Consider the following 16,458-nt stretch of genomic DNA (forward strand, 5'->3'; position numbering starts at 1 on the left):
AAATTTGGCTATTTCTTGTGCTGTACTCATGATGATGTGAAGGGGGTCTTACCTCTTGATCCAATTTCAAGATTCAAGGGCAGTGTCTACCCTTTTACAACTCAATCTGGTGCTTAAGAGATAATTACAACAAATTTATCAGCATAAAATCACCAGAAATTACATTAAATCAAGGGTAACCAATTTGTACGGAATGGTTGGAGTATCAAACCAACTCCGAATTGCAATCTGAAGTTATAGGGATCTAAATCAGATACCTAATGGTTAATTTGAACCCTCAATTGTACCAAAATACAATGATTAGCACTGATTAATTATTGATTAGCAAATTAATCCTCTATTTTGTGTGCAAAAAATAGAGTATGCGGGGAGCCCAGATCTGAGGCCTTAGAGTTCAAATGCTTTCAAGGCCATCAATAGCAATTAGTCTAGTAGAGGATTAAGCCAAGAAACACAAGATTTGACCAAATATTGAATGCTTGATCTCTATTTTACCAAAGTCACCTGCTCTGCAGATTTGATGAAGAGCTTGGATCTCATTGTAGACTTGATCAAATCAAATTTTGACTTCACCAGCTTGTAGAGCATGCTTGAAAACACTTGGGGCTAAGAGGAATTAGACCCATTTGATTGGATGAAGTAGAGATCTCTGATTTGCTGCAGAAAAACGACGCTTCTTAATTAGTGAAAATCCGACGCTTGTGTGGGCGGTTTGCTGCGTTGATTCGACTGGCTGGAGCACAAGGGTGTTGGCTATCTATGATGGCTAGAAGCAATGGAGCTAATGTTGAGTGTGTAAGGAGATAGAGCTCCTCCACCACCTAGGGGTACAGAGGGTTAGTTGAAAAAGAGGGAAAAATATTAATTTTCTACTAATCTTATTTAGTAAAGTGATTAGCAAGATAATGGGCTCACAAATTGATGGATTCAAGGGTTGGCTCTGATACCATGTTAAAATTACAGCAATGTGATGAGTTATGGTAGATCAAATGCTAGAATCAACATCATTAACAAAGTGATTAGACGATAATTAAGATGCAACAAATAACCATTCTGAAGTGATTAGTCTGGGGATGTATTATCTTGCAGATAACCATTCTGAAGTGATCAGTCTGGGGACGTAAGAGCTTAATGTAGGCATGGATAATCAAAAACCAGCAAATTCTCATTAGGCCAATGCCTCAATTTATAGTGTTTACATCCAAGCATCAAATCCCACTGATTTCTCCTTGATTCACTCCACCTCTTTTGCTTGATTCTCTCCACCTCTCCCAGAATATCTCCACACTTCCTAAATCTTCTCATGCTACCCTTTATTCTCTCCCAGTAGATTCTTCTCACCTTTTCACAGGTTCTCTCACATTTACACATTCTCTTTTACAGCCTCTAACCAAGGGCTTGTTCCCGCACACACCCTATTCACTTGTATATTTCAACCAAAGATATCCAATCCTGTTGTTGTCTCTTTGCGACCCTATCATGATTCTCCTTGTTCTTCCCTTAACCTCTTCACCTCATCTTATGACTCCCATTTGCCTCATCCCCCCTCTCCTGGTTCCTCCAGCTCGTCCCAATCGCTTGCCATCCTCTCGCTACATGCATGTGCCAGGCACGTGCTCGCAACCATCTATAGTACAAGTGCATGCGCCATCACATGTGAGCAATAACTCTACATTAAAAAAATGGGAAAAAACATTTTTGAATTTTAGGTGCTTATCGTTAAATTTTAAAGACGAACCGGAAGGTAGACTAAGGTTCCCTGATTAAGCCAGTCACTAGGCTAGTTGAGTGTTGAGGTTGTTGGGTGGAAGAATTTCAACACTGGTTTGCACGCTTTAACAATGGCCTTTCTGGCCAGGGGCCCCAGATTGGTGGGTTTGGAGGTGCTGCCCACATTCAGGCAAGCGAGAGGGCTCTTCACTCGCAGTAGCCAACCCCGTTTGGTGTTCAGCTTGCGCAGAGACGGCGCCAGACATGGCTCTGCAACGGCTGGTGGAGATGAGAGGTCAGGGGAAAGCGAAGGTGCGTTGCTTATTAAAAATCCTATAAAGAGCCAAGGATTCTCTTCACAAAACCTTTCATTAGCATTGATTAGTTGACAGTCCACTGAACGCTGTGCGCTGTCGTGGTGTGGTATTATTAAACTCGTAAGGATTTTGTTTCCTTGTCAAATTGGGTTAATGTGTAGGAGAGTAGATAATCATATATTACTAAACAGACATGTGGAGCTGTTTAACCTACACTTATCTAATCATTCAAGAAAAGGGGGGAAGTTCTTAAGATATATGTATGGAATGAAATGTAAGGTGCCTCCTAATAATGCCGATTCTAATCATTGTGCAAGGCATGATTACATGCGTTGATAGTGAAGGCAGCGAGACCTTGCAAGTTGGTACCTTCTCAAATTATGCCAGCAACACCTTGTACAAGAGGAGCTTGCTATGCAGTGCAGTTGTAATCTGCAGCTGTAAGAGTGTGCAGCTTGCACAGTGGTCTTTCACGAGTAAGAGTTATATGGCCATTTGTGTCCTAATTTGAGTGTGCATACCGCTCACACACTTCCTTTTGGACATAGGCAGGTGATTAAGGTATGCACGATTTCTTTGCTCTCGAAAGGACCTCAGCACCATTTAGATGGGTAGGTTGGTATGGATGCATTCAAAGCCCTTATGAGTTTGGGGTTTGCTGTTAAGTTCCTTTGTTCACTATTTTTAGCCAAGCATGCTCCAAGAAGGGGGAGCAAGCCAGAGAGCAGATATAGCCCCATGCTATGAGGGTAGTGCCGTTCCCACATAGATGCATGCTCACCTGCTATTTTTTCCCATGAAAAGATCCTTCTATTAGTTGAAATAACGATGTTCACGTGCAAGCAGACACCAACTCTCTAAGGAGGTCAAGAGTACAATGTTACAAAAAGGGTGGGGGGCAGGGGGTGGGGCCCTCCTTGGCTGGTTGCTCTCGGAAGGAGGATACGGTGAAGTATGTGGGGAAGTGTAAAGCCCCCAAGCTAGCAGACCTTGCGATTAAGCGATTAAGCATTAGGAAAAACGTACAAAGACTCAGGCATCTAGCCACCGCCCAACCATAGAGCCATTTAGGCTCATCAAGATAGTAGCATCAGAGACAGCTCCACGTGCAAAGTCCCTGGCATCCCATACCACTAGAACACACTCATCGGATGGAAGCACGGAGTAGTCTCAAGGCCTTGAGCCTAGGTCTGAGGAGCTCTCTCTCAAACTGACTCACAAAGTTACTAATATAGGCCTCCTATAAACTAGGAGCCAAATATATCACATATCTCATCATAGCTACTTACCCCCCTTACCCATAGGCTATGGCTTACCTAACCTGAAGGTCTTAACCTTGGTTAGCCTTGGGTTGTAACATGCTTCCCCCCTTAAGAACCATCGATGTCCTCGGGAAGCGATTCTTTAGACTATGCACTGACTCCTATGTAGCCTCGACCACAAACTGTCCATAGAGCTTATACAATTGCCGCATGAAGTGCTGAGCCAACTCATGACTCTTCACCAATGACTTAGTAGGGATAAATCTAGCCATCTTCGTTAATCGGTCAACAACGACCCAAATTGAATCATGGCCCCTACTCGTCCGGGGTAATCCAATTAAAGAATCCGTCGAGACACTTCGCCACTTGTTCTTAGGAATTTGCAAAGGATGCAATAACCCTCTAGCTCTAAGCCTTTCAGCCTTATTAAGCTGGCATTGGGTACACTTCCGCATATAATTCTCAACAAAGGATTTCGTGCATGGCCAATGGAAATGCCGGCCAACCAAGTCCAAGGTTCTACGTATGCTCGGGTGCCCTGCACTAGGTGCGTCATGGCACTCATGCAATATCAAAGTTTGAACGTCCAGATTATTGGGCACGCCATCATTGAATAGTAATCCATCACAATGGAATACTTTTCCAATATCTTTCTCTCAGCAGCACTTATCAGAGTGTCCAGAACACTTGGGTCTCGTGGGCTGCAATTGACCTGGACCAATTGTCAGATTCGACCAAAATGTGAATCATATTGGCAACACCCTTTGAGAGAGAGATAGAAGTCAGTCGTTATCTCTTTTACATTGACCTTGGGGATCCTGCGGACATCAACAACTCGATTAGTTGCTACTTACGGTAACAGATCTCAAAGTTGAACTTCTCCATGAGGTCAACCCATGTGGCTTTTCAACCCTTTAGGTCCGGTTGATCGCAAATATACTTCAACGAGTGGTGATCTGTCCAGACAACAAATCGAAACCCATACAAATAGTGTCTCCAGATTTTCATTGCGTGGATAACAGCTAGAAGTTCCTTTTCTTGGGTAGGATACCTCATTTGTGCATCTGAAAGCTTCTTGTTTTCAAAGGCTATGGGTCTCCCGTCTTGGACCTATTGCATAATCACTTGCATCCGTTACGACCACAAAAGGTCTATTAGAATCCACGATTTGCAACATAGGCATTGAGGTGACTAGCTCCTTTAGTGCTCTAAAACACCGATCCAACTTGACACTCCAAACCACGGGAGGACTTATTTTACCCTTCTTGCTTCTCATCCCCTTTAAAAGTTGAGTCAAAGGGGTAGCAATTTTGGCATAAGCCCCGATGAAATTTCATGAAAAAGTTAGTGAAACCAAGAAATGATTTCACTTGCCTAATCGTCTGTGGAATCGGCCATTCCAAGACCTTTCGAAGCTTATCTGGATCAATTCTCATACTATCGACAGAAATGATATGACCCAAAGATAAGAGTTCCTACTTGAAGAAATCACACTTTGACTCCTTTGCATACAAACTCTCTCGTCTGAGTAACTCTAAGACAACCTTCAAATGCTTTTCCAATGACCTACTGTAAATTAGTATGTCATCCAAATAGACGACAATCCACTTTCCTAGATATAAACGAAACAAATCGTTCATCATCTACTGTAAAGTAGTAGGAGCATTGGTTAACCCAAAAGGTAGGACCAAAAACTCAGTGGCCATAACTACGTCTCAGGCACGTCCTCAAGCTTAATCCGTAGTTGATGATAGCTTGAGCATAGATCAATCTTGTGAAATACTTAGCACCCTGAAGATGATCTACTAGGTCATCCATCCTCGGCAAAGGATACCTGTTCTTGACAGTGAGTTTATTGAAGCCTTCGTAATCTAGACAGAAGCGCATGCTACCATCTTTCTTTCGAGACAGAAGAATGGGAGCGTCCCATAGAGACTTACGAGACCGAACAAAACCTCTATTGAGATACTCTTGCAGTTGCCGAGTAATCTCATCCTCCTCCTTGTGGGAAAACTGATAAGGTTGTCAGGGGACCGGATTACTACCAGGCAATAACTCAATCGCATGATCAATGCCCCTCTCGGGTGCCAGATCATCTAGTAACTCACTCGGAAATACATCATGAAACTCTTTTAAAATATCATCCAAAATTTGTTGTTCCTTAGAAACTTCACTGCTTGAGATAGAATTACATTCACAAGGAGACGATTTTAACAAAATTTCAGAATTGAAAAGATCATGAAAACAATAATATGGTTCACAATTTGAATCAAAAAGAGTTTTATATATATCGTTTGCCGAAGCTTGAGTCAAGCTTACATCACGAAATCCACGGGGCCCGGGGGGGCATCACCCTGATGGACAAATGAGAGCCTATGAGACCGATAATCCAACATCATCGTCTCGCTCTCGTCGAAAAACCAAGACATTTCCGAGATAAAGTTCACCCTATCAAGGTCCATGATGTGGAAGTCCAAAGCCTCTCGGTAGTCCTGAATCTGGACTTCCAGTCTAGGCATCATTCTATCCCACACTTCCTTGTCTATATCACAAGCAAGGTTAACTACATTACAATGGTCACTTGCCTCCGTGGGTAGTCGTAGTGCCTGCACCAAACATGCAGAGATAAAATTGTGAGTAGAGCCGTCGTGAAATAGAATCCGCATGTGATGGCCGCCCATAGATCTCTCATCTTAGAGGAGATCATGCAGACCAAAGGCAGACTCACTAATTTGACATCCCTGGCAACTACTACTAGCCAGATGATGAATTTCAATAGAAGAGATCAAAGAGTTACCTTGTAGTTTCGTAATATGTACTGGGGTTTTAGCCCCCGAAGACTTCTTCTTCGGACAATCCTTGTAGTGATGGCCAGGCTGGTTGCACTCGAAGCATAGGTTGTCCTTTCACTTCGCCACCAATTCCTCGGTATGCGGCGTAGACTCTCTCTTGCCTCTGACCCTCTTGGGATGCTGGAATATGCCCTCGCTTTCTGTCTTTAAACGATTTTTGGCTCTTGCGTGAGGTATCGCCTACAGGCTCACCATCTTTTTTAACAACAAGGGTATCATCAACATTTTAGTCTTAGTGGTAGATGTCATCGGGAGAATGAATATGGTTCCGAAGGACCTCATTTTGATAATCCAGTGGAAGGCTGAATAAGTATGGCATGTAAACCAACACATGTGGCGCCTCAAGTGCCTTACAACGGTTCACTAGGTCCTTAAATTCCTGGGAACAGTGTTGGAAATATTGTTCATCCCCAGATGGACTCCCTGCATGCTTGTATCTGGCCCATTTATGAGACCTTGCACTGCATGTTTTATCTGCTATTTTGGCATCATTTTTAGGTGCCTTTTTAAGCAATTTTCAGCATTTTATGGATTTTTGTGCAGGTCGGCTTGTAGGACTTGGCCGACCAGCTCATGAGGACCTATATAAATAGGTCCGTCATTCCCACATCATTTTCATCTCTGATTTCAGCCTTGACTTGTACATACCAGCACTCATGGGCCTCCCTCGTGCTATACCTTCATTCATATTCAGGTTCTTGATCATTTGCAATCTACTGTCTACACATATATGGTATCAGAGCCTAGAACTGCTCTAGGACCTGCTTTTTCTTCAACAAACTGTTGTTTACAGATTTCAGCACAAAAAGACCTGTGTTTTCAGATTCGGGAGCTGCATGTTCATTTGGGAGCTGTGTTTTTCATTAGAAAGCTGCGTTTTTCTTAGAGGTGCTGCGTTTTCTTCACAAAGCTGTGTTTTTAGCATATGTGGTGCCATGAAACCTTGGAGATCCATTTCTCTTCTCCCCTTCTCGTTTTTTCCCACCCTCACACCCTGCATTCCTTCTTCTTTATCCTCATACTAATTGTGCTCAGTTTTAGAGGAGGTCTAGCTGCCTCAAGCCCTATTTGAAGAGGAGAATTTTGAGTTTGGAGGATTTTCAGATTTACAGCAGTAGCACAGATTTCTCACATGGTATCAGAGCCTAGAACTGCTCTAGGACCTGCTTTTTCTTCAACAAACTGTTGTTTACAGATTTCAGCACAAAAAGACCTGTGTTTTCAGATTTGGGAGCTGCATGTTCATTTGGGAGCTGTGTTTTTCATTAGAAAGCTGCGTTTTTCTTAGAGGTGCTGCGTTTTCTTCACAAAGCTGTGTTTTTAGCATATGTGGTGCCATGAAACCTTGGAGATCCATTTCTCTTCTCCCCTTCTCGTTTTTTCCCACCCTCACACCCTGCATTCCTTCTTCTTTATCCTCATACTAATTGTGCTCAGTTTTAGAGGAGGTCTAGCTGCCTCAAGCCCTATTTGAAGAGGAGGATTTTGAGTTTGGAGGATATGGCTTTTGGAGATCAATATTCTAACTTCTTTGGACTTCTTTTCTCTTCGCAGGGAATCCTATCCCCTACAACCCAGGCTACCACTTCATCGGTACCCTCTCCCTCCACTATGAGAAAACAATATTCTTCCCAGCCCTAAAAAGGGTATTTTTCTGGGTATTTTATGATTTATTTGGGTTTTTTTTGTCTTGGCTGCTGGCCTACACCTTTTAGGCTGACCGACCAGCACCCCCTCCTCAGTATATATAGCCTTGCCTATCATTCATCACATTGGTGTACCACTTCATTGTTATATCCGGTACCATCTGGCCACTACTCGGGACAGTAGCCCTGTCACCAGCCTGGACATTTCCCAATATGAAAGGGGTCTGGTGGATTCTAGGATGTCTAAATATTTGGAAAGTACAAGCTTTGGGAATGGGGGATTATCCTAGAATACAAAGGACCACACTTCTAAAATTTAGGAGAGTTGCTATTTTTGGCCCAACTCCGAAGGAAATTCTGTTTGCGTCATTACATCTGGAATTGAGCAGATACCAAGAGTTGGCAAAGTGCCTACGACAGAATGTCTACTAGTTGGGATATTTTTAGAGGTAAAGATTATGGGAGAACACATCTCTTAAATTGGGACATGTGGTAAGAAAGTGGATCAAAGTGAGGCAAGTGGCCTCACACTTGTCAGAAAGTGGATCAAAGTGAGACAAGTGGCCTCACACTTGTCACTCCAGCTATTGTGTGGCTCTCCACTTGTCATCATAGCCTTCTCGTTCCATTTTCACTCATGGGAGCCCCAAATCTATAAATTGGAGCCCTCTCTCTTCATTTATGGAGGCTCTCTTCTTGCATACTAGCCTCTACCACCGTTACAGGCTGCCCTAATGATGGCTACTCTCTTTCTCTCTCTCTTGAAGGCTGCCCATGAAGAATACCGGTTGTTGGGGACTGTTTTGGAGGCTTCCATCTCGAAGAAATATTGAAGGCAAGGGTATTTAATCATTTATTATGATTTCTAGCCATTGTACTTGTTGTACCAGCCCTTGTACTTGCTGTACTAGCCATTGTATTGGCTGTACAAGCCCTTATACTTGCCGTATCAACCATTGTACTGGCTGTACCAGCCCTTGTACTTGCTGTACCAGCCCTTGTACCAGTTGTACTAGCCACTGTACCTATTGTACCAGCCCTTGTACTGGCTGTACCAACCACTGTACCTATTGTACCGGCTGAATGGAGAGCTGAACCTGTTGTACCAGCTCTATTGCATGAAGACCCGTGGTTTTTGGGGAAGAATCAGTACCCACACGGAGGTATATGGATTATATTGTTGGCTCGGCATTTCTACAGCCTGTATTCCGGCTTGGTAGCCTCGTGTTGGGCCGTGTTATGGCATTTGTATATGGATAATCCGGCATCTCCCGTGGGGAGAGTAAGGCCCTCAAAGCTTGTACATGATATTATTCTCCTTGGGTAATAAATTACCCCAAGGGGGGGGGGTCGGCCCATTCTGGCCTCTATGTGGTGTCACACGTGCAAGCTCCATTTTCAACATTTGTGGATGTTTTGTCCATCTTTTATGTTTTATGCAAAGTGATGATGGATATGTGTTAAGGCTGTGGTCATGTTTAAGTGTTTTAATATGCATTGATGGTATCAACAAGTGTGTCAAAGGCCCTAGTCCCCCGGGCGCGCCGCCGCGAGTTACAAGCCCACCCTCTGCTATAGGCCACCGTGGGACAGCAGCCCTCTTTGCTATCATCTGCTGGCCGCCTACATCAGGGCTGACTTCAGCGTTTCATCATCAAGTGTACATGAGCGTTTACTTTAGCACACCATCAGGCTTACCTCAGCGTTTATCATTTGAGCTTTACATCCTTTTCATTAGCGTTTTTTCTTCTGCTGTCTGTAGTGTTTACCTCAGGCTGACATCAGCGTTTTACAGCAGCCCACCCTCTCTACAGGCCACCGTGGGGCAGCAGCGCACCCTCTGCTACAGGCCACCGTGGGACAGCAGCGCACCCTCTGCTATACAGGCCACCGTGGGACAGCAGCCCTCTCTGCTATCATCTGCAGGCCGCCTACATCAGGGCTGACTTCAGCGTTTCATCATCAAGTGTACATGAGCGTTTACTTTAGCACACCATCAGGCTTACCTCAGCGCTTATCATCTGAGCTTTACATCCTTTTCATCAGCGTTTTTTCTTCTGCTGTCTTCAGCGTTTACCTCAGGTTGACATCAGTGTTTTACAGCAGCCTCACATCAGGCTCACATCAGCCTTATATCGGCGCTTACATTAGGCTTACTTCTGCACTGTTATTTGCGTTTTACATCAGCGCCTACATCAGCACTTCATCTGCATTTTACATCAGCAGACATCAGCATTTTCATCAGGGCTTATATCAATGTTTATATCAGCCTTACATCAGCACATACATTAGGGCTTACATCAGTGCTTACATCAGCACATACATTAGGGCTTACATCAGTGCTTACATCAGCACATCTTCTGCGTTTTGCCACAACCCATGGGACAATAGCCCCCTTTGCTATACATAGAGCATATCAGCGTTTTCGCCTCAGCTCTCACCATCGGGACAACACTGCTACATTGGGATGGCAGCCCACTCTCTGCTTCAGGTACACAGCACCCGTGTCACCAAAGCTTGCACCACTCGGGACGGCAGCCCTCTCTGCTTCAGGTACGCAGCACTCGTGTCACCAGAGCTTGCACCACTCCGGACGACAGCCCCTCTGCTTCAGGTACGTAGAGCTTGCACCACTAGGGACGGCAGCCCTCTCTGCTTTAGGTACGCGACACCCGTGTCACCAGAGCTTGCACCACTCGGGACGACATCCCTCTCTGCTTCAGGTACGCAGCACCCGTGCCACCAGAGCCTTGTCATCAGAGCTTGCTCCACCACCACCATCACTCGGGACAGTAGCACCCTTGTCATGAGAGCCTGCATCACCTCATCTTCCGCTGCCACTATCACCTCGGAGTGCCTCTGCTTCCACTGACACGAGCCTTCGACACCGACCACCACTCGGAGTGCTTTGCCTCATATTGACGCGAGCCTTAGTCACCAACCGTGCTTCAGCTCCGACATCATCTCTGCTTCTGCACTGGTCTCTCTACTCAGAGTTACCTCACACCTGAGGGCTCTTGTACATATTTGCACTCACCCTTATATATATATTCACTCACATATTTCATGCTGTGTGGTTTTGCTCTGATCTCTCGTACATCTAGTCCTTTCATCCTTTTGCCCTCATATCCACCACCTTTGGTGGTTCCCCCAACCACTTCTCCTCTTGTTGCTCCCCTCCCTCAGAACCTCTCCCCCTCTTTCTCTCATGTTCCATCCTACAGTCCTCCCCAAATCAGTGTTCCACGAAGCGTAATGCCACCAATTATCATACTTGGTCTTTTGAAGGTGCCGGTGTTTGGACATCGATTATGACACTTGCTTTGGTGGATCCAGCTTTTTAGGGAGTTTTGGATGCTCGTGCACACCTCATCATCATTCATTGCATGACTTTTGCCATACAAGCACATTTATTTCTACGAGGAGTAATGCCCGATAGATGTGGCTTGAGATTCAAAGGAGGTTTGGTGCTGTTTCTTCCGTGAAGATTGCCAATTTAGAGGTGGATCTTGAGAAGATTTCCATCAGTGAATCTGACAATATCACTGATAAGATTGGGGACTTTACTTGCACCAAGCGGCAACTTGAAGAATATGGGACGCAATCAACAACCCGATCTACAAACTGCTTGGTAAATTGCCTCCCTCTTTTGATTCCTTCGATGAGAGGCAAAGGAAAGTTGGAATCTGCTTTCGTTGCCCAAGATAAGGGCAAGAACAAAGGAGGACGAGGAGGCAACAATAACAAGAAGAAGAACAAAGCTGCCCAAGGAAAGGGTAAGAAGGATACTACAAGGGGTGTGAAGAGTCGAGTTGGTTGTTGAAGAATCCACGAGAATTGGGTGTAACCTACATTGGTGGGGTGCCAATCGAGGGAGGCCCTTCAGTCAGGCGACCCTCATCATGCAGGGAGGGGGAGAGGTGATGGGCTCTTGTATGGCACCCCTTAGAGGTAGTGGGAGCGGCCACCTGGCTCGCTACATCCTTTGACAGCTCTACAAGAGTTTTGTGATAAATGCAAATAACGGTTTGTCTTGGGAATTGTTACTTGGGGCTTTGCGCCTATTGAGCTACGTCCCCTCAATGGCTAGTCTGTTGCCACTCTTGCTTGGAGGTTGTATGCTACTTCAGCTCCTCTGCCTGGTGGGGGAGTCGCTAGGGTTGGGGGTAGGGAGGTGTCTGGTGGAGCGCGGGAACGCCAACAGGGGTTGATGCCTAGTGGTGCACGGATCTGTTGCCCATTGCCAAAGCGACAACAGGGGCAAGATCCTGCGAGGCGACCCATCTGTTGGTGGATGAAACAGTGCCTTGGTAAAAATGAAAATTTGATACGCTGCAAGAAACGGGAAGTATGCAGTTGCGGGATGACGAGGTTTTGGGGTGAGGTTCTTTGCAAAGGCAATGAGCAGGGAGTTCTGCTGCCCCAGTCATGGCCGCAGCCTCAAGAACCCGGCTGATGGAGTGCCCGATTTTCAGGAGAAGCTTGAAATATTCCTTCGGTAGGCCTGGGAAGTGAACTGTGACTAGGAAGCAAGTTGCACCAGCAGCGAGCGGGTCAGAGCTCAGAGAGAAGCGGTGTCTCCACGTGGCATAGTACACGTGAGTGCCCTATCCTGCAACAGGAGTCAAGGAAATGGTGCTCTTTGCGAGGGAGGACGAGTCTAACTCGATTCGGATGTACCCATTACGTAGAAACTGGATGTTGATGATGCACCCTTGCTCATTTTCGAGGGCGGCTTGCAGAAGGTTATGAATCTGACTCCAAGCTGGTTGGCTTTGCCCGAACTTGCAGACCAGGTGATGTGGCTTCTACTGAAGCCACTGAGCTGGAGAGGAGCAGGAGGTTCATTTCTGTAAAAGAGATGGTTGAAGGCGGCCTTGATTGGGGTGGAAGGAGCATGTGCCATGGAATCCTCCAGAAAGGAAAAAGTTAGAAGTGGCAACCAACTTCCAAAAGAGCGCAATGCTGCCAGGGAACGGTCATGACATACGGAAAGGGCGAGGGCGCAGGTGCAGGCGGGGGCTAGACATGGTTTGGGGGGGGGGGGTTGCTGCCTGGAGCTCCTGCTCTATTACCCTAATAAGGGTTGGTGATGTATGCGCACCTGCCAAACACTGACAACCAAAGAGTCTATTTAAGCTCTTCTGGAGTTCTTTTCATGCTTAGTTCAGGGTCAGAAAGAGACTATTGCTGACTGGTACCCAAACAGGCTTTCATTTGGGGGGATTGCAACTGTCTGCAGACCACGAGTTCATAGAGCAAAATATCGCTTTCTTCATTGAATCTGCGACAGGGTGAATCGGCCTTTTGTAAATAGTACCATGGGCAATGGATACGGCTTTTTACACCTCTGAACAATTATGTCAAGGTGCTTGTGGAGTAGTTTTGCAAGATCCAGATCAACTTGGCAGGGCTGTCAATTCTCTTCAGCAACTTTTGGGTGGCATAGGAGACTTGGATCCAGGACAAGGTTTTCAGCATGGGACGGAGAAATATCACTACATCTCGTTGGCATAAACTAGTGGAGAGTGATATAGCCTCACAAGTGTCATGCGGGATGACTATGAATATGACATGTGGTTCTGGAATTAGATATACATATTTACCTGTTTATGAACATGCATCCATTCACTGATGCCCACTAGAGTAAAACATATTTAAAACGTTTTCTTCAGTTATCTGGTGGGTGCATGTGGTTGCAGAATGGCAGGGCCCTTTTTGACCAAGTTAATGGCAATCATGCATATTTTAATCTCTAAAATGAGGGGAGTTGTAGCATCAAAATGATTTTTTCAACCATACTCTTCAGGGAACAGGGTTTTACTGTCTGGTGCAACAATTGCTACACTGCTGATGTTGGGAGGATTGCATGCAAAGCGTCTTTATGATGACCAACAGGCAAGACTATACTTTGGTTTGTTGAGGTGTTTTTTCCACAGCTTTGTAATTACACACAAGCATCAGCTTATCCTTTTTGTTTGGTTTAATATTGCTAGTTAGAACAAGCAAGGCTACAAGGCATTGAACCAGAATTTGAGCCTGATCTGAAGGTAATTTTCCTTAACCGTCTGTTGCTTCGGTTATTGGCCATTTATTGACTGATCTATAGTCTTGCATCACTACTAAGTGGATCGATCCACTGGTAGCTTATTGCCTGTATGGTAAAGTTATGTATGGCCATTGCTGTTCCTAATTATGGCCTCTCATGTAGTGCGATAGGTGTGATCCTAATTGGTTTAGAATTGTGAAACTTAATTCAGCCACCTCGCTGTTGCCGTTCCTAACTATGGCCTTCCAGGTAGCGCAGTAAGTGTGATTTTAATTGGTTTATGATTGTGAATCTTAATCTAGCCACTCATTGAGAAGATCTCTAGTAGATGTGTTTACACAACCTCTTCTTTTGATATATCATGTATATTTAAGAATGGTTATGCCAACTGAGCTTTTCTTCAAATCCTTCCTTTGTGACTAATGTCACGCGCTTTTGGCATGCTGACATCAGTGGTTTGTATGCTATTTTCTGAATGTAGGTGACAGATATTAAGGAAACTTATTTTCGCATTCTCAAGAACACGGTTTTTGATGTCTGCTTTTGGTGCAGGCAGCTTTTCTTCAAATCCTTCCTTTGCGACTAATTTCACGCGCTTTTGGCATGCTGACATCAGTGGTTTGTATGCTATTTTCTGAATGTAGGTGACAGATATTAAGGAAACTTATTTTCGCATTCTCAAGGACATGGTTTTTGATGTCTGCTTTTGTAGGAACTTCCAATTTGGGCTCGTCCATATGTTTACAGGTTTTATTGTCGGGCTTTCCATGCAAGTATGTTGTTAGTTCTATTAAATGTTAACTTGTAATCTGATTAAATTTGATGCTATGAGATTGTAATCTGCCAAGGATGTTTACATGACGTTTAGTGATGTAACATGCTTATACGGAAATCTGCTGATCATGCCTGTAATTAACACTAATCAAGATGCACAAATTGAAAATGCACCAAGAGAAGGTTCACCTAATCTAATGAATATATCGATTGCATGAATAATCATGAATATTTACAATGATGATAACTCAGATCTGGAATGGATCTGGACTTCTATCTGATGTGCATTAAACTACTGATGCATATGATTGACTGTACTTTCTGCTCCAAGGTTGTATATACCGATGTTTATACCGTCATTCATATCGACTGTCATAGGGACACTGTACTGATGGTTATACTGGTGGCCATATTGACATTGCGGAAATAAAAACCTGAAACATATTTCTCTTTACTTTTTTTTCAATAGGGCTTTCTTTTGCTCATTCTCCTGCCTTACTCTCGCCCTTGCCGCTCTAAACGGCCGTTTCAGTCCCTAGAAACACGTTTCTCTGTTTCAAAATCCCATCCGTTTCCCGTCTCCCAAGTGATAGTCACAAGAAACGGCCTTTTCCACTCCTAAAAACTCGTTTCCCAGTTTGCATTCCTCAAACTTTTCCGTCCCCGTTTCTCGTTTCTAGTGACTATGGCCTTCGCCTGATGTAGCCCCAAGCAGCCACCATTGATAGGAGGCAAAGCTTCCCCTCTGTCCGCTCCCTCTCTCAAGAAGGATTTGGTGGCCCTTGTCACCATTTGGCTGCCCAAGTAGTCTTCCCCTATTTCGTGCAGCTTCATGTCGCTTGTACTGAGGCCAAGACTTGTGTTACCTACAGGAGGCCACGCCTCATGTCACCTGTAGTGTGGCTAGGATGTGGAACCCATTGTCAGGGATCCCAGTTTAGGCTTCCCATTGAGCTAGTTCCGTGCTCGGAAGGCCTGTTATATCTACAGGTTCTAGGAACGGGATTGATTGTACCTGCTCTCAAAGGTGCTGTACCATCCTTGCCATCAGCTGTACCCACTGTTCTTGCATCTGCACTTGCTGAAACAGCTGCTGTACAGCCTACTGTACCTGCAGTACCTGCTGGAAATCCTACTGTACCTGCTGGGAACCGTACTATACCTGCAGTACCTGCTAGAAACCCTACTGTACAGCCTTCTATACCTGCAGTACTTGCAGGAAACCCTACTGTACCTGCTGTGCTTACAGTAGTACCTATTGCACCCATATGTACTGGTTGTGAACCGACTCCGTGTGTACCTGTTTGAGTACCTGCTATTGGAAACCGCGTACTAGTACCTGTCCATGTGCTTGAACCTGTTTGTGTACTTGCACCAGGGAGGCTTGAACCATGGTCTCTGCAAGGGCGTGAGCCAAGCTCTAGTACAAGAGCGCTTGTTTGTGCGTGGTCTCGGAATGACAGTTTCGTGTTCACTCCCCTTTAGGTGTATGAAATTGGCGGCCGAGCTACTTTGACTCATTTGACGAGTCCGGCATTGACAATCTACTCCGACACACTTTTGTTTGGGTAATTTGTCTTCATATTTGCATTGCATTGGATTATTTGGTTGGCAAGCCCTTGGAACTTTGTATAGATTAAAATACTCTAATAATATACTTTAGTATTGAAGAGGGGAGGGGGGTGGGGTGGCCCATTCGTGGCCCCAGTGGTGGTGTGCTGTGCTATGTAGTGCTTGTCTCTTGCAGATTATCTTGTGCAGAGATGTATCTTTGAGTTGTTTTGTGCATTGTGGCTGTTACATTTTAAGTGTTGACATGCGTATTGTTCACAAGATGGCACCCCAGGA

At 44.9% G+C, this 16,458-nt stretch overlaps 1 protein-coding gene across 8 annotated transcripts in view; it reads left to right on the plus strand.

Annotated features, from left to right (window-relative positions):
• Positions 1–1,741: 1,741 nt before the first annotated feature.
• Positions 1,742–16,458, plus strand: part of PSD1 (phosphatidylserine decarboxylase 1) — a 72,892-nt gene continuing 58,175 nt past the window's right edge. For 3 of the 8 annotated variants that reach the window (XR_015263801.1, XR_015263802.1, XR_015263803.1), the window contains exons 1-5: positions 1,744–2,022; positions 13,597–13,685; positions 13,784–13,837; positions 14,389–14,454; positions 14,549–14,609. Coding sequence is in view for 5 of the 8 variants with exons in the window: in XM_086784908.1 (XP_086641034.1) it covers positions 1,842–2,022; positions 13,597–13,685; positions 13,784–13,837; positions 14,389–14,454; positions 14,549–14,609 (451 nt within the window). In the remaining 3 variants the exon portion in view is untranslated. Of the gene's footprint in view, positions 2,023–13,596; positions 13,686–13,783; positions 13,838–14,388; positions 14,455–14,548; positions 14,610–16,458 lie in introns of all 8 variants that reach the window. The other 5 variants (XM_086784908.1, XM_086784902.1, XM_086784922.1 and 2 more) reach the window with 3 other exon arrangements.

The sequence above is a fragment of the Cibotium barometz genome, chromosome 4 (genome assembly GCF_041138505.1).
Source record: "Cibotium barometz isolate CiBa-2024 chromosome 4, ASM4113850v1, whole genome shotgun sequence".
NCBI classification, from domain to species: Eukaryota; Viridiplantae; Streptophyta; class Polypodiopsida; order Cyatheales; family Cibotiaceae; genus Cibotium; species Cibotium barometz.